At 44.3% G+C, this 23,555-nt stretch overlaps 3 protein-coding genes across 5 annotated transcripts in view; 1 reads left to right on the forward strand and 2 right to left on the reverse strand.

Moving 5' to 3' along the window:
• Positions 1–2,414, reverse strand: part of LOC116942350 (6-phosphofructo-2-kinase/fructose-2,6-bisphosphatase 4-like) — a 35,470-nt gene extending 33,056 nt beyond the window's left edge. Inside the window, exon 1 of one of the 2 annotated variants that reach the window (XM_032954138.2) lies at positions 1,805–2,414. In XM_032954138.2, coding sequence (XP_032810029.2) covers positions 1,805–1,901 — 97 coding nt within the window. In that variant the 5' untranslated portion in view covers positions 1,902–2,414. Of the gene's footprint in view, positions 1–6; positions 1,771–1,804 lie in introns of those variants that run through there. The other variant, XM_032954139.2, reaches the window with a different exon arrangement.
• Positions 2,415–4,403: 1,989 nt separating this feature from the next.
• Positions 4,404–19,514, forward strand: RINT1 (RAD50 interactor 1). The gene is made up of 13 exons (XM_032954137.2): positions 4,404–4,740; positions 5,590–5,831; positions 6,605–6,778; positions 7,603–7,752; positions 8,472–8,628; positions 9,989–10,099; positions 12,083–12,308; positions 13,253–13,390; positions 14,221–14,420; positions 15,329–15,555; positions 16,294–16,474; positions 17,616–17,734; positions 18,301–19,514. The coding sequence occupies exons 1-13, from the start codon at positions 4,492–4,494 to the stop codon at positions 18,530–18,532; spliced, it is 2,406 nt and encodes an 801-aa protein (XP_032810028.2). The 5' UTR covers positions 4,404–4,491; the 3' UTR covers positions 18,533–19,514.
• Positions 19,438–23,555, reverse strand: part of LOC116942347 (plexin-B1-like) — a 129,342-nt gene continuing 125,224 nt past the window's right edge. For both annotated transcript variants that reach the window (XM_032954136.2, XM_032954135.2), the window contains exon 36: positions 19,438–23,276. In XM_032954136.2, the coding sequence (XP_032810027.2) occupies positions 23,172–23,276 (105 nt within the window). In that variant the 3' untranslated portion in view covers positions 19,438–23,171. The remainder of the gene's footprint in view (positions 23,277–23,555) is intronic.

A 23,555-nucleotide genomic window follows, 5' to 3' on the forward strand; every position in this document is an offset into this window, starting at 1 on the left:
GCTTACATCTGCACGCCGCCGCTTCTTCTTCCCGTAATTTCTGCGCCGTGGTGAGAATGAAAACATTCGCTCAGCCCACTGCAGACACATGGACGGCTTCACCCTGCGTCAAGGCTCATTGAAGGACACATCAAGAGAGCATTACTGTACATCCCGTTCTATCCAAAGCAGCAGGGCTGTGTTGCCCTCAAAGGTAGTGTCGCTTGCAGACCTGTAAAGCAGTACTAATGTACTGGCTAAAGAGAACCATGGTGGAAATTCATCAGCTACATCGCGAATGAGCTGATGGAAGGGGCAGATGCTGATTAAAAGTTCTGAAATAAGAGACAAGGGGCTGGATGGGTAATTAAAGGCATATGTCATAGGTGGGTGCAGAAGGCATGGGCAGTGATCATTTCTCAAACCTTGTTTTCAAAAGACTTTCCTCAATGGACTGTTCAAATAAACCTGGTACACGTGTACTGTATATATACACATACAGGAGATTGCACATGAATACACACTGCGGTATTGCTTACGGTATTAAGTGACGTGGCCTTAAGTTGATTTCAGCAGCACTGCGGGGAAGAGGTGGCTGGCTGGTGGTGGAGCATGGGATGACTTTTATCTGGCAGTGGATTAATGGCTAAAGATGATGCCATTTGTGACAAGGATGATGATATACAGCCACATTAGGCAAAGTATTCTCAATACTGTGATTAAAAGCCCATTGCCACGATGCCATTTTCCCGAAAGTGTGTCTGGATCAATGTAAACCCTTGCAGGGAAAACTGCGAATGATGAAATCATGGCCATTGTGTAAGCAGATGGGAGCCTAGTGATGTGGAACATACATGTTAAAATGCAGGTCTTGAAATCGCTCTCGAGTACAGATGGCCACTACATTTATTTTACAATTCATTGATGGTGGGTGAAGTGTGTAGCGTGTATGAAAGGAATCTTTTTCGAGCCAAATATACCACTTATCCCGTGCATAAAGTACTGTACGTTATCCTTTCGCCGATGATGGTCTGGGACGATTAACAAGTGGCGCATGTATAACGATAACATGCTTAATTGTGTCACGATGGATAAAATAACAATAATTCAGGATCCGATATACTGTCGGGCTTATGCATGATTAATCGGTAGGACAATATGGAATGGATCACATGACACGTGCATAACAATGATGACGATCATGATTGACGTCGCTTATTAATTCATCCACAAGAGAATAATCGTTGACTGGATCGTGGTGGCCACACGGGATGGGTGATCATGAGGACGAGACTCTACTTTGCGCATTCAGCATATCATTAATTGAATAATGCATGTATATAACATGTGGGGTTAAGACGGACACATAACTTTGGAACGAACACACGATCCGAGTTAGACGACGGATCGTTACGAGAACATGAACACGAGGGATACATTACGCGTTCTGAAGATGGCACACAGGGTGAACCGAGCTACGATACGCGTGGACAATGTTTATGACGCGCGACTTACGAACACGACTGCACGCTGGAAACGATCGCAATAGAACACACGGCCAGATCGAACCGTGGACGTGGACGCGGCACGCATCTACGAACGTACGGCAAACACCCACCGGAATATCACGGCGCGTTATACGATGGGCACACGGGCCTATTAATGAATCACGCGGCACATGGAACAAGTGGATCGTGATGGACACGTGGAACAGATGGTGGATGATACAAAGATCGCCCGCCCTATAGCCTTTTAACAGACTGCGAGGGAGCGCCTAATGACACGTGCGGGTAATGTGTGGGCTCGCTCGCCCCGCCTAACTCACCGCTCTTGCCTCGGCGTATGGGCTCCTTAGCCGGCGCGTCGCTGCCGCAAGGCACCCAAATCTTCTGTAGCCTCGTCTGCGTCAACTCGCGCGGCATTATCAAGGTAAGAGGGAAAACGCGCTCTCGAACCCTTCCGACAAAACAATATTGCCGTCTGTGTACGTCCTTCCTTACAGCCTCGACGACTCGAAATTAATTCAGTTCACACACCAAGCCCGGTTGTCAAGAGCGCACAAAAAGAGAGAGAGAGCCAGGCCTACGTGGCCACCACCACCCCCACCTCCCCGCAACAAAAAGAAATGCGTGCTCGCGTATTTAAGACGCACGCACGCGCGCGCTCAGTTTGCCGTTCGAGTTACGGTGGCATTGACCACTGCTGTCGCCCCTTGTGCTGGGTGGACAATTTATAGGGCGAGCGAACGAGCGACCCAATGATGTGGGAGTGGAAGGGGCATGGCCCAAGGCCCCTTTAGGTTGTGCGGACGCCCGGCCCCACGTGGAGGCGACGGGGTGGGGCTGGGCAACGTTGCACGTGCACGGCTCCTGCTCTCGGTACCGTAACGCACGGGCACGCGGCGCACACGTGTGCGCATTTACCGTACTCAACCCCGCCGCCTGCCGGTCACGTTGAACTGCGGTCAAACGCGACCGGCTTAAAGCAAACATAGGCAAAAAAATAAAGTTTAAAAAAAAATCGAACGCTAACTCATTTTGTTCGGATGAATTAGCAAAAAAAAACATTTGGAAGCACTTAAAAAAATATTATTTTGTGAGATATATTTAAAGTGGTACGCGCCGAACGCGAGCCGTTTTTGTTTGTTTGTTATTATCGCAACACCGCCACCAACCACCAACTCCCCCCCCCCTCTCGCGTGCTCGATGTGGTACGGTCCGCGTGCCGGGCGTGTGCTCGGGTGACGTCACGCATTGGGAGAAGCGGGAGGCCACGCCCACCGCGTGACGTCACGGCTCCTGCACGGGGTCTGCTCGACGACCTCCCGACTCCACGTGGCCACGTGGGCTGCTCGTGCTTTGCCTTGGCACCGCAGCGCACGATGTGTTTGCCGCCGTTCGTTGCGGCTTGAGTTGTTTGGCTCGCGTGTTGCTTTTACGGCTTTGTTGACGGTTAAAAATCATGACTCAGCACAGGTGTGTGTGTGTTTTGTATTTTGGTCATGTGCATAGCTTCAACTATTGAAACATAAGCCAATAAAGTGCCAGTTGAGACAAGGCTGTTTTGTAAAAAGACATTTGACAAAGAAATTGTATAAAATGTTCGATATTTTTTTATGTATCATTTAAACTGGCAGTATAACTGTAGTCTTAAGAGCCCAATGATGTATCATTGAGATGGTATTTGATTCACATTGGACGAATAATCCATTACCAGTTCATTGGTAAACAAGATGTAAAAACAATTACGATGCTCAATGAAAATGCATGGTCATTCAAATTTCGCTTGGCTTAGCATCTAAATGCAATCACATTTTAAGGCACTACAAAATCGTGAGCATATTTGATATTTGGCAGTCACAGGTTAAATTTACCAAAAAATAACAAACTGCCCTCTAATTGTCTTAGTGTGGTGGCAGTAATGCACAAATTACAAACATTTGTCAATAACACTGCCTTAAATATATAATAGGCGACGTTTCGGGCTATGGTCCTTCACAGCATATTGGTAAACAAGTGTAAGTGTTTGTTGTTTTCCTCCTAATGGGATCATATAGTAAACAACTCGTCTCCGCTCCTTGAGTGGAGGGATAGCTGAACTGCAAGAACTCTCGTGAAGCCCTCTCGTGGCGAGCAGACCACTCGACATTGGAATTTAACTCCTGAACATCTTTCATTACTCAAGAACAAAACTATATTCTTGGTTCTTTCGGTAAAGTCACGTAGATAGAAAACAGTATAATGCAATAAAAGTAATCAATTGAAAATAAAAAAACACGATAAATTGTAAAATAGTAAAATAAAATTAAAACTGCTGAAAGTAACACAACAAAATAGCTAAATTCTGTCCTCTAGCGGTCAAATTCTAATGCATTGCATAAAGCTCCAGCAAACAATACAATAAGAGCCTTTAAAATGCAATTAAGCAGGCTTGCCATCACCATTTGTTACTTTCACATCGCAAGACCGCGTGATGATGGCTTCATCCAGCAGTGGATAGACCACGGCCGATGACGAATAGCTATCAACAGGGAATTCCCACCCACTACTTAACAAAGGGGGTTATAGCATTTAAATGTGGGATATTTGCATCTAAAGCGTCTAGTATTTTATTACAGGGATGTTTTTATTCAAAGTGAACATACATCCATTGAATTAAACATGTCAACTGGTTTGTCTAAAACGTCAGAGAAACATCGGGTTAGTGTGTTGCTTTGGTCTATATTGAAACTTTTGATTCCTGTCGTTAGATAAAAAAAACAATACATTCATTCAAAATTATTCGCTAATTCGAATTATAAAAACGTGGCTTTGTGGAAAAAAACCCATCTCCAAGTGCCCAACCGCGCGTTGAGAATCGATTATATTATAAACCAAACATGAATCGATTCCACTACACAACTTGACACTCCATAGACCCTTCGTGGGCAGCATTGGTATCGATTCCATTGCCGTTCTAAATCGTGGAATCGATTCCTTCACCAACACGTCACCCTTAGCGGGGTCGGCGACAATGGCTGAGATGCGGCAAGAGGAGTCAGCGGCGGAGGTGGTGGAGGAGGTGGTGGAGGTGGGAAGAGACCAAGTGGCTACAGAGCAGCAGACGCGTCACCTGGACCTGGTGTCTGTCTCGGGCCTCACGATGCCCGCTCACGTCGCCGCGTTTGTGGAGAGCGAGTTCGGCGCCGACACCAAGCAGCTGAAGCGCCTGGGCGAGCTGCTGGGCGGCCTGAGCTCGCAGAGGGCCCGGCTCACGGAGCAGGTTGGCAGAACAACGACAAACCCCCAACACCACCATCATACCATCATCACCACACCCCCTTGCGTTTTCGGTGGCCCATCGTTATTAGTAACCCGCCGTAGTCTGCAGAACTACACCGACTCACTCTCGCTTGTCCCTGATGCCCTCACCGTCGCGGCTAGCAGCAGATCTCGACATTTGGCAACTTGTGCCACTGAACTTTATTTATTCGCCATCGTACCCCACGAATAGAATAGCGGGCCCAGAGTGCTTATTGTATCGTAATTCCAAAATACTGCCCTGTATTACACGGTGAGGTAAACAGGACAGTGTCCGGTGTGAGTTAGACGTTTTATTGATGATAGAAAAGACGGTAAAGTTAGGGTCACCTGTGACGTTATAGCGTTTTGGAGACTTCACTGTCGTACATTTAAATACATTGACACTGCTTAGACAGCACGAGTGCTTTGACGGCTGACCATGGCCTATTTTTTTTCTCTCAGTCCCAAAAAATTCAAATTCGGGTCAAACAGCCCAGGAAGCATTCATATCGATGAATGCTTCCCGGGCTGTTTGATGATCGGACACGTGTGAATGTATGTTGAACTTTCTTTCGCACCGTACGTAGCCAACCGTGCCATGTGGAGGCGCGGGGCATGGGTTGGGCAACTGTCGACCACAATAAGTGTTGTGTCCCACCCGTGGGATGCTTCTACAGGTGGCGGCTGCGGCGGCGGCGGCTTTTGGCAGGTCTTTACGCAGCAGTGACAAACGATCGTGGCTGATGATGATGACAATGACCACGACGACGACTGCACACGGTAGGCCCACCGTCGACCAATGAATAACGTGTGCGGGATGTTGGCGCAGGTGGCGACGGCGCGCTTGGAGGTGCCACGCCGTTTGGAGCGGGCCCTGCACGAGGCCGAGGCGGCGGTGGGAGAGTTGGAGGCCCTCCGGGAACGGAGGGAGCGGCTGGCCCATGAAGTGGAGCGACACGTGGAGGAGACTGCGCCGTGTGCCGAGCCAATCGCACGGCTCATCGGGCAGGTGGACGAGTTGGAGGGTTACCTGTCCTACCTCAAGTGGATCTCGCAGATCGAGGAGCTTAGGTGATGAGCCGCTGATGTGTTGTCACTCAATAAACCACACTAGATCACGTACTATAGTGATAAGAATGTTTCGATTTAAAGCTTTCATGACCGCAAGGATTCATCTTCTTGGTTCTTTCGGTGAAGTCACATAGAAGGGAACTAATAAAAAGAAAACAATACAATTTTATTTTATCTTTTATTTTTACTATATTATACCCTTCTACGTGACTTTACCGAAAGAACCAAGAAGATAAGAATATTGTTTTGTCTGGTCCTTGTCAATCCATTACTGGATGAATATTCTCCCCATGGCATCTTTGACATGGGTTTTGTAACCATACATATCGTACGACGTTCGTGTAGAGAGCCAACTATCAGTTCAATTATCCATTCACAACTGATGTTAGCCACAGTCATTGATTTTCATGAACTTTACCCCTTAATGCCTTTACCATTGTGCAGAACTTCTACCAGAATGACGGTTTCCTCTCATCCTTACTTTTCTCACAGTGCTTGAAATTGGACCCCTCTCCGATCATATTTTTCTGAGTTACTATAAGCTTGCTCGATTAAAAAAAGGTTAATATCTGATGTACAATCATATATGCTCTTAGTTGCTGGCTGCTCTGCTTGAATTGAACTATGAGGCCTCTGTTCAGGAACTATAGCTACAAAAATATCTTGCTAATACTGAAATCGTTCTATTAATGACTTGTTCATATGTGTGTGTGTGTGTGCTTGTGGATTTTTACACTGACTGTTGCCAATGGCATTGTGGCCAACACGCACAGTGACTCGATACAGCAGCACCTGATGACCAACAGCATTGGGGAGGCGCTGGAGAAGCTGGTGTCTATGTCTGAACTGGACCGGGTGCTGCAGCCTTCGTCCTGCACTCACCTGCGCCGCTTCGTGCGATCCACGCTCGTCTTTTGGCATAAGATCCTCCGCGAGAAGCTCACCAAGTGAGGGGCAGAGCTATTACATAATTGAATTAATGTCATGGTTCACTTGGCTGCATAATATAACCCACCAGCCTATGTATATAATGAAAACCTACATAGTCAATACCTGTGTAGGTCACTTCGACTGCCGTACATACATTCGACTATGTAGATGTTCTTTGGTATGATACTGTTCTCACTTTTTATCAGGATATCTTCTTCACCAAGGATCCTTGATTAGGATATTGTCATTTTTTGCAGTTCTGTATGTGTAATAAAGTCGTACCCAGATAATTGCCATGCATATGGAAAGGATAATTCTAAAATATTGACACAGATAAATACTTGCTGTCCTGCCATCTTTTGGGCACCTCGGGTTTGAGAAGTTCAGAAATCTGGGTGATCCATCAACGCTTACCTACAGAATGCTGGATCGCAGGCCTACGCCAAAATACCGTTTGCTAAAAGAGATGGTCAAATGACATTGTATTATATTATTTTTCCCTGAAATTGTATTGCACCAGCCCAGTGATTGTGAGACATGATACAACTAAGGGGTTTTAATGATAATGTATTCTAGGAGTGTAACAATATTACCTTCCTCACCCAGGAATTGTATCATTCAAGGCCTCGATTCCATACAAGCCTTAGTTTTGCATTTGGCTAATTTTATTGTCCCTCATTTCTTGGTTACCGCATTAGCCTAAATGTAACTACATATAATTTCCATAAATTATGTGTCGGTGTGTAATTCAGTGCAAGTATCGTGAGCCTTAATAGAGGATGTCAATCTGCATTGTTGTACCCATAACTTATACGAGCGTTTCTCAATGCGCTTTGCACAGTGACTTTGAGGAGGTGCTAAAGCAGCTGCAGTGGCCCTTCATAAGCACGCACCAAGGACTCGTGACCCCGCTCACGCCCGGCGCCAACACACAGGAGCTGCACACTAACCTCGAGACGTTCTTCTGTCACCTTCTGCAGCTGCACATCCCGTAATTATAGCGTCGCCACATTAAATTTCAAGTGTCCTGCATCACAGAAGAAAATTCCCTTGGCATATTATGTATACGTCTGTATGCCTTTCATATTCTCTTTTTATTTACATTTGCAATTGCTTATTTCTAAAAGTAAGGCTCCAATTTTATGTATACCAATGGCCATGACTGCATTCACACATGCCTTAACTTCTATGGGTGCATGATCTTATGCCTAACCAACTGGTTCGCTTTACTGCTTAAATATCTATGGGCGTAGATACCTGTTATTTTTTTGCCTTTTTGGTTTCTCCATGTCTGCCAGCTAATAAGTCTATGCCTGATTTTATGTTGACCTGCCAGCTGGTGTGATCACCAGTATAAGTAATACAAAAACTAAACACCTCTAATTTGTAGTTATGTACCTAGGTTATGGCCTGTACTGTCAGACATGGGTTTTAAGCTTCAGTAATAAGATATTACAGTTGCGGTTGGGTGAGCGACTCGAAAACCCTCGTGGCTTTATGCCTATAAATTGAATACGTCAATGCAGTATGTTATGGCAGCATGATTCAGAGTTATTTAAAAATCTTGTTTTCCCTCAACTTCGCTTCAAACTGGTCTTGGATAAACCAGGGATGCACGCGCTAGGTGAAGTCTCTTGTGGTTCGGATCGTATATTCATTCAATCGTTGTCGACCTTTCGACTGATACTACTGTGCATGTTCCTGACACAGGGACGAGGTTATATCGAGGCCAAGGCGCCTGCCAGAAGAGTACGCCCTCCCAGAGATACCACCCATCGCCCTGCCTTTCCAGCTCATGCTCACTCCCTTGGAGAAGCGTTTTCGATACCATTTCCAAGGCAACAAGCAGACCAATGACTTGAGCAAGGTAAATTACTTTGCACGCCTTCACACATATATATATGAACACGAATGAACAGACAAAATGTTTTTGAAAGGAAATGTTTTAGTTTGTATTATTGGAAGATAATCACACCATGCTGTTGCAATCGAAAGGTTTCATATTTTACCTTGTCAAAACATTTACGCGATTGTTTAGCTTTCGCAGAATGCATTGTAAACAACGCTTGTGCTTATGTCATACCAAATTGGTATGTGGAAACGTCTTAACAGTTGTCACCATTGCCACAGAAGAGGCGATTAATATGATTCAGAAATGTTGTCAACTGGTAAATGGTAATACAGCTTGGTGTTCTAAAAATATGCTGTTTGCTGTCATTTGAACATTTAAACCCAATCCTGTTCGTAAATTTTTTGTCATGTATTTGCCAGTGTTAAGGGCAGAATGGTGGTTTCCAGATGGCAGTGCAGCAAAATCCACTTGTACTGTATTTCTATGCTCCCACATCTATTCTCCCTGCCTTCAGCAACTTCCTCTGACGAGCAAGTTCACAGATAAGCAGACAATGACTTATTTATAGATGTCTGTTCACATAAAAAATATAGAAGTAATTTTAACACAACCCATCGGTCCCACGGCCTTCTTTGAGTGCATAATTTCAACAGTTAGTTTGGTTCGCTTTACTCTAGACTGATTTCAATATAACAATTCTAATGATTATTGTGTAAAGCATGGAGATATATGAAAAATAACTCCAATGACCCACACAGCATGGGGAGACCTTCATCCAGCAGCGGATTTATAATAGGGCTGTACATTTACATAGCATAAGTTGAATGTTACATAATTTAACTAAATTAAGACAGATTAATAGTATTTTTTTCTTTATCAAACTTTATTTAATATTGTACGCTTCACAAGTAAACATTACATCAATAAAGTTTGAGTTACACAAAACAATAAAATGTATACTCAGTTCAAAATATTCAACAGATTATAAAATACATATTTAGCCTGATTTAAAAAATCACAAAACACTTTCCTTATCAGATGCTGTTCATGGTCCACTCCACGTGAACACAACGTCGATCAGCACGCTGCACCATGAACCAGATTTGGGATCCTCTTGGACTAGAACCCACAAACCAAGGCTATGAACCAATAAACTGGGACTACGAACCCACAAACCTGAACTGGCAACCCAATAAAACCAGTGCATTGCATGTCACCAGACGGCCACAATACAATTAACATGTCTACAATTACAAGCTGAGACTGCATTACTTCATACCATATAATAATCAGGCAGTAATCAGAGAGTCATTATTTGATCCCAATGCCATTTTGTTTTCTTCCTGCGGTTGTCCTGTCTTTGTGGGCGACGTAGCCCGAGTGGTACCTCACTCAGGTGCTGACGTGGATATCGCACCACAGCGACTTCCTGGAGACCACCATCCAGGACATCCTCTTCAAGGCAAACTCCCCTCTCGATGCAAAGGTGCACATGCTCATGTGTTTGTATTTCAATGGTGGCCAGGTTAAACCAGCTACACTGATTAAATATCGTGCTGATGACATATTTCACATGGCGAGGCTTTCAAAGCATTTTAATTAAATCACGGCAATGTTATAAAAATCACCTCATTTGCTATTAACACTTATTAACAATTCGTTATCAACTCCTCATTTGAGACCAAAACATCGCTCCTTCTGGCTTTGACATTCCTTGGAGACACTGGTCTGCCATCAACTGCATCGGAACATCAATGAACAGACCAATGTGCCACATCCCCTTCATGAGACAAGCCACATTGTGGCCGTGCCCATGCAACTCGAATTATGGACCGTATAGTAAACCATTGTAGTCTGCGCTCCGTCAATGGAGGAATAGCAAAACTACACAAACTCTCTCCTGAAGCCCTCTTGTGGCTATCAGACCTCGACATTGGCATTTAGCTCCTGAACATATTACCACATTCAAGAATAGAATAGAACTTACTTGTAATGGAAATATATATAATAGGCTAACTTTTCTGGCAGTGACCCTTGAAAATGGTACTTAATTTTCTCATTGTCATCTCTCCATTAACTGCTATGGTCAGTGGGGAAACACTTGATGGCTCAGCTGTTAACTCCTTCCACTTTTTCCTGTCCTTTACAATATTTGTCACGCATTGTGCAGGCTTATTAGGCCACATCACATTTGTTATCACAATGTTCTGGGGTCGTACTCTCCTTTAAAAAAATATACTTATGTATGTGTTGTTGTTTACTCCTTTTGCTTAGTGCCTCTTTTAATGTGTATTGCACTGCCCTTATCCTGGTCACAGCACAGCCACTGCAGGTTTCACAGTGTTGTGTGATTCACTAACCCCTTTCCAAAGCACTAGATTAAAGATGTGCACCACCACGCCCTGAAATATGTATCTGCACCTCTCTTCTGCTAGGTTATGCTGTCAACAATTATGTTTTTGTAGTTTGCCGACCTGTTTTAATTTTCTTTTTTAAAAAAACATGGACCAGAAATTGATACCATTGAGCATATGTGTCTTCCACGTTGACCCCATGATGTCATGACTAGTTCCGGGGTCAGCCCTGCCAAAAACGTTTAGTTCCATTTGCAAAGCATGCCACATGTCTCGTTAAAAGTAGGTCACATGCCCCTGTTGTTGCTGGTTTAGCCCAGTCATGGGGCATGTAGGTCACATGCCCCTGTTGGTGCTGGTTTAGCCCAGTCATGTCGGTGAAGGAATCCATGCTGAACCTACTTACCTTGAGCATGATGTCATGACTAGTTCCGGGGTCAGCCCTGCCAAAAACGTTTAGTTCCATTTGCAAAGCATGCCACATGTCTCGTTAAAAGTAGGTCACATGCCCCTGTTGGTGCTGGTTTAGCCCAGTCATGGGGCATGTAGGTCACATGCCCCTGTTGGTTCTGGTTTAGCCCAGTCATGTCGCTGAAGGAATCCATGCCGAACCTACTTACCTAGTTTGTGAACCAGGTGGTTATGGGAACTCCACAACGTTCCTCATTTTTATACTTTAAAAAATGGTCCCATACACAAACTCCAGTGGCGAGGCTTTCAAAGTATTTTATTGCAATCACGCCAATGTTATAAAAAAATCACCTCATTTGCTATTAACACTTTGTTATCAACAGAGTCCTTGTTTATTCTCCATCCGACAACAGTGCAGTTTCTCTGAATAAAATATTTATCATTAATATACAGATGAAGCGGCTACACATTGTTTGCACCTGATGGCAATATTATAAAGCTACACTGTGCGTTGGGGCGCAACAACTCCAATTTAAGAAACGCCGTGCTAGAGAAAGCAAACGTTGGAAGTCGTCAGAATTGCATTCCAATCATTTAATCTATCGCGAGTTGCCTGAGGTTAGGGAAACCTGGCGCAGAGTTTGTAATTATCTCCAAACTGGAACCACGAGCCGTTCAATATCACCCTCCTCTCCCTTACGCAGCTGGAGTTCATCCGCGGGCTCATGCTGCTGGTAATGGAGAAGGCGGCGCACGACGTGCCTCGCCTGCTGTTCGACGACACCCTCTTCTGCCACCTGGTGGACGAGCTGCTGCTGTTTGAGCGGGAGGTGCGCGCCGCGCACGGCTACCCGGCCGCGCTGCCCGGCGTGCTGCACGTGCTCTCGCAGGAGGCCTGCTTCCAGAAGTGGCTCGCCGTTGAGCGCAAATGTAACGCAGACACGAACGTGCCATCGTCGCGTGGCAAACACCCGCATCGTTATTACATGCAGATAGCATTGCCGTGTGGTGTAGATGCACAATTTCAGCCAAACAATTGGAAATAATTATAATTTCGAACATTTGGTAATCACGCCATTCTTATATCGCAAGGCTATCGCGAAAGCGCTATGTTTCACAGACAGTCTGCAGTACTTTTTTGCAGTAGGGGTGATATTATTACATGGGTCATTCCAATTGAGTAATTTGTGGATGATTTAGAAACATTTTCAGATTTGGGCAATAATGCCAGCACACAATGGCCTACTCATTTTGAATGATATCGGATGATCTTTAATATTTACTGTGAAACAGATGGTGTGTTTTTATGGTTAACACACCCACAGTAATAACCAGGTCAGTCTGCCCGATTCGAACCGAGAACCTTTGCGTTTAAGTGGTGAACGTGCTCCCACTGGGCAATGTCACCGCCCCAGTAAGTTAATGATGGTGCCAAGATGTGGCATTGAAATGTTTGGGGGGGAGCGCACTGCACTGGAAATATCTCGGTGAGTTTTATATGTAGTGAGTTTCATACCGTGCATGTAATTTGTATTTGCGATTGTGTTACACCTAGCATTGATTTAGACTAGGGAAGTCTTCAAAATAATAATTCCTGGTTCTGTTTTATATCAATAAAAGTAAATTGTAGAATAGAATGATGAAAGTTAAGCTAATGTAAAAAGTCATCTTAATAATATACTCAAAGATAGTTTCAGTATTGCTTTTTTAACCATTGGTTAAATAGTTGAAATTGACGAGCAATGTAAGATAATACGAGTAATGTCCACAAAATGGTATACCCCAAATGAAACGCTGCTCACTACTCCCAACTACTTGTAGGATATGGAACGTACCACTTTAACATGGGTGATTGTTGTCCCGTGTGCCGGCAGTCTCGTTGGAGAAGGTGGACTCCATGCTGTCGTCGGAGGCGGCGTGGAGCTGCCAGTACCAGGACGTGGGGGAGCTGGAGGAGGCGCATGTGCCCGACTGTGCCGAGATGTTCATGACCTTGCTGCAGGTGATCACGGGTGAGTGCCAACCGGTGGGACGGGGCTCAGGGTCACCACCTGCAACGTTTCTCCTAGATCTCACTCCCGACTCACCCACTTGTATCGGTCGGAAAGACCTGAATTAAGGAGTTTTAGTTGTGTGAAACAGTGATTAACCCCCTTCCCCCAAATCCACTGCAATTCGATGAATCGTCACAATTCAGGGATGCACTCAGATTCAAGTATTGGTTCTTTAAACTTGATTTGGAGCTTTCGTGACTGCAGGAATTACTTTTTGGTTCTTTCGGTAAAGTCATGTAGAAAGAAAATAAATTAAATAATAGAATACGACATCAGGTACATGATGATGATTGCTTGTGTTGCAATCGAAAAGTCGTATTCTATTTAATTTTTTCTCTACGTTACTTTACCATGTACCTAAAGATGATTGCTTGTGTTGCAATCGAAACGTTGTATTCTATTATTTAATTTATTGGTTCTTTATCTAATTTTCCTGTCTCATTTCGTTTTTCTGTCTGCTTTTTTATCCCTTGTGCCATCTAAATTAAACCTGCGCATATTTTAGCTTATAATTTGCATGCAATGTAAATAATCGATCATAATTGCACAACTCTATCTGTGCACCTTGTTGAGTTCAATTCTAACTAATTGTTACACGCTTTGTTACATGCTTCATCAAATTTAATAGCATTTGCAGCACATTTTGGATTTTTCTATCAGAATCAGAGCCAGTAGGTGTAGCGAATTTCTAGATGGCAGCAAATGATAATCGCTACACCTGTTTTCCTAAACCACTGTGTCCTCTTCCACCCCATTGGGAACCATGTGGTGCACATTGTCCCCTGCAGACCGCTACAAGTGGCTGCCCCAGATGTGGCACAAGCTCAAGTTTCTCGAGCTGCAGATGGACCTCCTGGACGACTTCCGCATCCGCCTGACCCAGGTCATGAAGGAAGAAGCGCACTCTCCGCTGGGCACGCGCTACTGCGCCGTGCTAAACGCCGCCGCCTACGTCACCAGCGTGCTCTCCGACTGGTGCGACAACGTGGTGCGTCCCATCGTCTGCTCCTCTTTCAGCATTAACCATAATGCCACCGCCAGTACCGAGCCCAAGAGTGCCGTTTTTAGCGTCGGGATATACATTCACTAGTTGCTGCCACTCCTCCGAGCAATGAATGATGTGTTTCACAGCACTGAGCTAATGCCACTAAGATGTTGGGTTTATATCCCGGTGACCGCTTAGTGTGAAACGATGAAGTGACAGAAGGTTCGTTTCTCCACGTGAAATACTTTTTTTTGTTCCACCATAGCACTTACTGAGTTTACATATTAAGGTTCTGAAGTGTCGTTCAATGATCTCTGTCTGGTCACCAATGCCTAGATGAGTAAAAAAAATATATATTCTTTATTGAATATATTTTTTTCCTGACTTAATATGGCCATTCCCAACTAGGAGGGCTTTAATCGAGCGATAGATGCATAGAAACATTTCTATGCATCTATCACTCGATTAAAACATTACGTAAAGAGTGTTTTATGAGGTCTATTTTGTTTTATAAGGTCTATTTTGGAACAAGTTTGATTCTCTCAACTACTGTCATTCTACGGGATCATCTGTTTTTAAGATTTTGCTCTACTGCCAATAATATGTGGGGGGGGGGGGGGGGGGGTGGAATTCAATAAAATTAGGAAATAGCAGTAATTGCGATTTTAAGATCAAAACAACACTTTCAGTAGATTACATCTTACCGATAGACTGTCCCCGCTTCCCACCATGGGAATGTGGAATTTCTAGCACCGGCACAGGGGGGCTGCCTGTGAAGGTGGGTGCTGCACATTTGCGTGCTGAAGCAGGGAGAAGACACTTTGTCGTTGACCCTATGCCGCTTTTGCGTGTGTCCGTGGCTTTTTGGTTCTGGTTTCCCCCCGGGGATGCGGGGGGGGGGGGGCGTTCAGTTTTTCCTACAGATGCAGCAGGCCTACCTGGAGGAGGCAGACGACAGGGCGACGGTGGGGGGACGCATGTCGGAGCTGCAGCTGGGACAGCTGGCGTCGCTGGAGGCGTCCGTGTTCGACGACACGGTGCGCCTGCTGCACCGACTGCAGCAGGAGATGCTGTCCAAGGTGGGCGACTGCGTGTTCAAGGAAGTCAAGGAGAAAGCCCAGCTGTACAAGAGGGAGAGGTGAGTGCCGAAGGTTGGTTTAAACGTATTTTATTTAATGCTGCACTGGATTTAAACCGATTTGCCTCTTCAGTGTTGTTTTCACACTCGACTAACAATAAAAGCTGATTAAAATACAGAAAAGCATAAGAAAGTGCATTTAAATCCATCTGCTTAGTGATATTGCCATTGATTTTTATACACATTCTTCATCATGCACCGACACATTTGTTGACTAGTGTGTACATAAACACTTGGTCATTCACACTATTCACTGCTTATTGTACATGGAAACCTGTGTGTGCCTTCACCATATTGTCTCCTCGCATACATGCCTTGCTGTACACGAATTGTATTGGCCTCTCACTAAACGCACAACATATACCCTATCCAGTCTTTAATGATATTTTTTGCTTACTGTTTAATATACACACCCAATCATGCTCTCACGATTATGTTTGACATGCCATTGACCATGCATTTTCACCATGGTTCACTTTGTTTTATACATACACCTGGCCATATACAACCTATCATTCACTCACTCCTGTATAAATTAAATTGTCCATATGCCCTATTGTTCACTCACTGTTGTATAGATTAACTTGGCAATATACACTATCATTCAGTCATGGTTGAATCTGTTAACCTGGCCATATACCCTATCATTCCCTCAGTTGTATATATTAACCTGGGCATGCATACTATCATTCACTCACGGTTGTACAAGTCCCACTTGCTGTATCACCAATCCTGCAGGTGGCTGAGCCTACCGGCCCAGGTGGAGCAGGTGACCATGTCGCTGTCGAGCACAGCGTGCCCCTTTGTGGTCGCCCTGCGCGACCGCCTGCTGCAGATGGAGCGCCAGCTGTCTGCGGAACTCTTCTCCACCCTCTGGGTCACTGTGGCCGAAAAGCTCGACATCTTCTTGTACGAGGAGGTCCGCACAGCCCACGACGAACATCTTGCCTTGCTGTGCTCGTTTAAACGCCGGTCACTTGGTCTCAATAGAATAATAGTGCCTTAATATGAAGGGGACTGCAGAGCTTGGGAAATTGTTGGTGCTGGCTCACCGCCTGGCTGCCTTTTCCAGCTTGTCTGTTGTAGTTCCTCAACAAATGTGAGATACAGTTTGCATGAAGGACTTTATGTAAAGCAAAACCATAATAATTAATAATCATAAGGATAATGGGTTACTTAAAAAGTCTACTGTAATAGTGCATTTTAGAATGCTTGGCCTCTAAGGTGGCCAGGTGGCTCAGCACTAAGCTGGCACTACTGAGATTTTGGGATCACATCCAGGTTTCAACCACATTTGATTAATTTGGTTTCTTAAGTGTAGCCAGTTGGTTTCAGCCGGTCATTAATGACCACGCAAAAAAACCATGAAGTTTGGTTTTGGACTTAAGCTGGTTAAATAATTTAAACTATCGGTTTAGTTGTTATGCAACGGTCTTATAGGTAAACTAATGGTAAAGTGTGACCTCCAACTGTCTACAGGATACAGGGTCAAATGAAGTATATTTTAAGTAAAGTCTTGTGAAATATGTATTATGCACCTCTTTCACACATTGGGTGTCTCAGGACATGCCTATAAATAGCACAATTGGAATCAATCAGGAAAATACCGAAATAAATCAATGAAACATTCACATGGCCCCTTAATTTTCAAGAACATGAATGGCTGTCTTATACACAGGCTAATAGTGTAATTAGCCAACCTGTGGTAAAGCACTTGAAAACCATGATGGGTAGATCCTCATAAAATATGTTAAGCCTTCAGCCTGAAGGGAGAAACGATGGCTAGAATATGAGCATGGCAAGTAGGTTCCTGACCTTTTGTGGGATTTTAGTTTGGTCTTACATACAAATAAGTAAACAAACCTCTCACAAGGCAAGAGCCCTCCTGAAGGGGTCTCTCAAAATTCAGCGAAGCCTTGTGGGATTTTAGTTTGGTCTTACATACAGATAAGTAAACAAACCTCTCACAAGGCAAGAGCCCTCCTGAAGGGGTCTCAATTCAGCGAAGCCTGCCTTGAGGACTTCATTACTATTTATTTTTACGTAACATTTACCCGCAGGTGATTTTAGCGAACCATTTCAACGAAGGTGGAGCAGCCCAGCTGCAATTCGACATGATGCGGAACCTCTTCCCACTGTTCGCCCAGTACTGCAAGCGGCCAGAGAACTACTTCAAGCAGTGAGTGACACGTGAACCTTACTGGTTCCCATGGTTGTGACATACACGTGATTTTACACTAGATGTGACAATTCACCACCCTCACCGATTAAATTGTCACCATACCATTCAAACATGTGTTTTGACCATATTATTTGTACAGTTTTGTTCAGTTATCCTAAATGTAACATATCATTTGCATAAATTGCACATCAATTATAACATTCCCACTTTTGGATATGTATTATGAGCTGTAAGTATTGCTTATAGTCGAAGAATAAATGCCGTGTAACATGCTTAGCCATCACCCTTCTCCTCGGGCATCAGCTCACCTTACCGTCGTTCACAAGATCCCATAGAAATGTAAGCGAGGTAATAACATCTCTCATGCTTGTCACTTGAACATATATAAATACGTTATGGAGATGAGCATCAGAGCCTAACAGAGCACTCGACTCACAAATGGAAGGTTGAGTAGATCCACACTGTGCCAGCCAGCCCATCACAGAAAATCCGTCTGTGAGGAATCGTATCTATTCTGCCGTATGCCAACTTTGTTCCCCATCCGTGCTGCTTGGGGCCATCAGCGTGAAGGAGGCGTGCCTGGTGCTGACCCTGGGCGTGGGACCCGCGCTGCTGCTTCGCGAGGTGCTGAACTCGTGGGCGAACGAGTGCGGCAAGGACGACGACCCCAGCGACGGCGAGCAGACCCAGCACACGGCGTTCACGTCGCTCAACGAGATGGGCATCTACAAGCTGTCGCCCCGCACCGTCAAGATTCTGCTGGGCCTGAGGACAAACCTTCCCGCCAGCGCCTAGTGGCTCGCGAAGGATGGACTGCCTTGTGAGTGCACTGCCATGCAAGATACTGTGGCGCCTTGCTTTCGTGTTGTTTCGTTGGTGAACCCCGAGTGGTGAATGCTGAACAGGACTAATGTGTTGCACTCATTCTTAAGTGGAACATGTTTGTGTGAATTTCACACTACACCTAAGGGTAATTCATTTATTTAAATTATTTAAAGTTAGGACCCTGGTTATGGGATGAGTAATACATAATGGAAAGCAATGATTCCTCCGATGAGCCTTTTAATGCGTGTATGATCGACTATTATAGTTATGGCTTTTAAGCTCGATCATCATCAGTCATATCAAGCTGTTGTTGGATAAAGATCTCACAATCCAGCAATAATCTATTTAGAACCTGGACAAGCTGTACTCATTACTCCAGCTCCTTGGTAGATGTACTCTGATGCGTTCCATCCTTTTGCTACCACTCAGTCTTTATTAGTCATCTAAGTACAATTGTCTCAATGCTGTTGATACAACCTTGCAGTAAAGAGTATAATTTGTGAGAAATTAAAGTTAACTTGTATTTAATTACCTTAAAAGTCATATTTTAACTGACAAATCTGCACCATATTCCAGGAGGTTCCTATCAGCATCCTGGGAATGCACAAGTAATGAAGAATTACAGCAGGAATATTTCAATCTCAGCATTTCTATTTTTCGGATAAACTAAGGACCTCACAATACCTCTTAGCAGCAGGCATGTATCCTTAATTGCTTTCATTTAATTAGTTTACTCTATGGAAATTGTTTTAAACATTGGCATTGAGGTTCAACAATGTTAAGTGCTTAAAACTCTAGACCACTTGATACAATCTTCGAATGAAAGATGCAGATTTTGAAAAGCAGTAAAACATCACACGGTAACAATTTCAGAATTGCCGCAAAATGTGTTTATTGGACACTTTGGATTTGTGTGTTCACAAAGCTCATAAAACGTTTTTATTTATCTGGATCTATTCTCTCTGTACAAATCATTATATATAAAAACAAAACAATTTCTATTTACTTTAAATACAAAATATATGTACAAAAATATTTCGGAGATGAAAATGACTGCATTCAGCATTGCTAATAAACACCGTATGCAAAAGAAAAAAATAATGGAACTTAATATTGTTTATTATATTGGAAACATCCTGGTTTAAAAAAGAAAACATAAGGGACTCGCCAACATATTGCTAGCCTAGGCTTTCTTGCCTGAATAGGTATTCTTACCTGAATTTTGCGTAGGGAAAGGTTAACTTCGCTATAAATCCCTTTCTTGGTTTCTTCAACCAAGTTGGCGGCATAAATATAGGGAGACTGCAACACGTACACAAACCTAGTGCTTTAATTGGTCACTTAGGGCAGTACCACAGGGCTGTGTAAAGGGGCTGCTCATACGCAAGGTTACATCACCGTAGCCCTCCATTAACGCTTTAATATGAGAACCTGCATGTGTTTAATTTTCCGCACTAGCCCCCCTTTCCAAACAGTCTCCAGCCACCTCGGCAGTGGCACGGGTCGAGTGTACAGGACTGTACGTTGCGTACACCACAACACGGAAAAATAAACGTGAATATATGTATTGGAAGCAACGTTTTTACTTTAAGCTACAACACACCACAAGCTAGGGGTAATATTACGTTGGTACCCGATAGGCAGACAACGGATTGCGACTCGACGATCAGCGTGACCACAATCACATTCCCAGTGGGCCCCAACTCCAATGTGTGCTGCCCCCCCCCCACCCCTCTTCGGGTTTCACCGAAGGAAATGTGCTGATCCTGCCATGTAGTTTCCTTCAGGTCATCGTACACAGCAGTTGCAGGAAGACATCGCCGTGTTCCCGGCATTTTTCCTAAATAGTCGAGTCTAAAAGGGGGTAAATGTGAAAGGTGCAGCCCTGCAATTCTTTGCTCACACCACGACTTGCAGAAGGTCCTCCACCAGAGGATGCTCCAGAGCTCCACGCCAATGGGTAGTTTTGGCCGACTCTTATATACTCGACATGCATCTTGGAAGAGGTGGGGGTACCCACAACAGACTCCACCACATGCGGTCTGCTTATTTGACCAAACTGGCATATCCACTTCTACTGTTGGTTGGACAGGTAAACGCATGCAATTAATGCTCCAAGCAACGTGATTTTTTTTTCTCTCATGAAACTGACTATTGCAGAATTAACTTTGCCTAACCAGCCCTGAAAAAGAATCCACCAGCGAAGGCACTTGGATAAGTGGTAGTGTTTTACCAAAAGAAGAAAACAATTCCTGAAAACCCAATATTACCAATCTTTTTATAGAGTTTTGAGGTCTCAACGTTGCAGGGCTGAAATATGAATAATCTTTACCTGAATGCCCATTAAAATGTATCTTTTACACAGGAGACAGGGATACCACGGCATCATCTACAGGAGTGTTTGTAATTAAGATATCGGTAATTTTCAAATTTAACCTTTATGCTATGATAATCTTCTACGAATTAATGCTCAAGGTCTTTAAAGTTCTGTTTTAGGACAGAGTTTTTCCTGAAATCCCTTTAAAAATCACCAGGAGATGGCAAACACGTTGGCCAAATTTGCCCAGTCGCAAGCATGACCACTGGGCTAGAGATTCTCTTAAATGAATCAGAAAATTATCAAAATCGAGCCTAGATATAAAAGTTCTGATGATCTAAATTATTGTTTTTAAATCCAAAATGTAAAATTACATAATTTTCCACCAAAGTGGTGTTACGTAGCATTAGGTAACATCACCTTTGCATGAAGATACATTAAATTATTACTGAAATACAAATGATCAACTAGGAATACCATTTTGTTTAAATCCAAAACTTAACCCTATACTTGGCTATCTAAAATAAATGAGCTTTTGAGTTCTCATCTGTTTAGACAGAGTCCCTGTAAAGGGTTGTGCTTATTTTTTAAATTAGTCATTGCCAGCCGTTCCCATTTACTGCTGGGTGTTTAAACCTCCTTAAGTTCTGCACACCTACAATCCCCACTCCATTATAATTGCTTTCATAACTCGATACTGTCGTCCCACACTTTTAAACATTTATTAAATCCCATAAAAAGAAAATTAAAATCATACAACAAAAATAAGGCAATTTAGTCAGCATTGCATCTCCGTTTAGTTCCTCCCTGCAAGCTTTGATTTTGCTTTAAGATTCTTCATCGGTGCCTACAACTGCATTGCGCAATCAACACATGAGCAACAACACAAGCTCGGATTCTTGCGAGAAAGCATCTTAAACCGAGGAAGCGCCCAGGTACCCAGTTTTGATTTACCACTTGTACCCCTTTTACACTGGCAAATCTGAGCCGAGCCAGTGCAGGGCCCTCACAGGTGGCAGTGCTAATGACATGTGCAATGCATATAACATCACCACTTAAAGAAAATCAATAAAATACCATCCAGCAGTCCAGAGCCTTGGAGCATTGAACAGTGTGCGAGTATGTATATCTGCGCGCAAGTCAACTCAAACACGGCGTCGGCGTGTCACCCGTCTCGATGTTACACGCTGCGTGCCATGTCAGCGGCATGGCTCGGCTTCTGCAGTGGAAAGCCTGCCTCCTGACCCGTGCTCGGCTGGCTCTGTATGGCGCGGTCTCGGATGTGCCAGTGGAAAAAGGAATATTCCTGTAGTTCAACAACATGGAATGTATTATACTGAACAATCATAGATCTAACTTACGATATTTCTGCCAGGACCTTACATTATGTGGAAGCACAGCCTTAAGTGACGTTTGTATTTGGTGAAGGGAAGGGTGTGTTTGCAGCACTATGCCTTACTGTTTTGGAGGACATATGTACATAAATGCATTAAGTTTCAGTGTCACACACACACACACGCACATTTATTGCTAAAGTAATTGGAAGTGTATATAGAATGTTCGTACTGTATATACTTAAATATGTATATATAATGCATGTGGTACACATACACTAAGTACACAATATATAACCCCATCGGTGCTAAATATATATACACACAAACTAGGTGTCCCCCATTTAGCCTTTTAGACTGTTGGGGCAAGTGCTGTTAGCGAGCACATTAAGGACAGCAAAGCTAGCAGCACTTCCAGCCTCAATTGCTCCCCTAGTGCTATTGATTACACTGCTCCAGGTACTCATTTTAGGCTGAGCTAACCTAGGGGAGGACAAATCCAGGTTCAATTCCCACTTCCAACTTGTGTTGTTCATAGCTTGAAATTGAACCTGGAACACTGGAAATGCTGCAGTGTGCTAATCACTACGATACCACTTCCTAATCACGCCACACACGTGGGCCCACACACACAATATAAACTAATGAACTGCTCTGTAAACTAAGACATCATCTACACAGCATTACACACACACGATACACACTTCACACTTGGACAATCACAGTACTGTACTTGTACACAGCTTCCCTCCGCTCCACAGAAAAGTTTTTTTCCACGGCCGACAGAGCTCTTGCGCACGGGTCGACGGCAAGACCGCCGATTTCATCGACGATCTTGGGATGTGTAGAACACGAGCGACAACGGTGGTCCAGGTCCACTTGTCGTGGCGAGGGTTAGCAACGCTGAGCCCCAGAGACCCCGGGTCAAGGGTCGCAGCCTAAACGATTGCCGCGGGGCTCACAGATCTGTGACCTTGTTCTCCAGGGCAGCTGCCACCTGCTGCAGACGGTAGGACAGCTGCATCTTCTGCGCGACGGGATCCTCCTCCAGCGCCGTGATGAGCTGGGTGCGGCAGGGGGGCGGCTCGTTAAGTCGCGCGATATATTACAACGAGGCAATGCAATAGAAATGCGGCGACGCATCGATTAACTCGCATGGCATAGAAAATGAGTGTACAGGCGGTGCAACAGCACTGGGGTCCACAAGCCAGAGGGCTAAGACGACTGGGTTACGAAGAGGGGAAAGGCAGGGGCGAGCACTGGCCATAGGCATTGGCCTAGGAAGGTGGCAAATTGTTGGGACAGGCGGAGCGGCCATGTCAAGTTCTGCAACCGAGTGGCT

The sequence above is a fragment of the Petromyzon marinus genome, chromosome 14 (genome assembly GCF_048934315.1).
Source record: "Petromyzon marinus isolate PM22_M1 ecotype Great Lakes invasive population chromosome 14, UKy_Petmar_22M1.pri1.0, whole genome shotgun sequence".
NCBI lineage: Eukaryota > Metazoa > Chordata > Hyperoartia > Petromyzontiformes > Petromyzontidae > Petromyzon > Petromyzon marinus.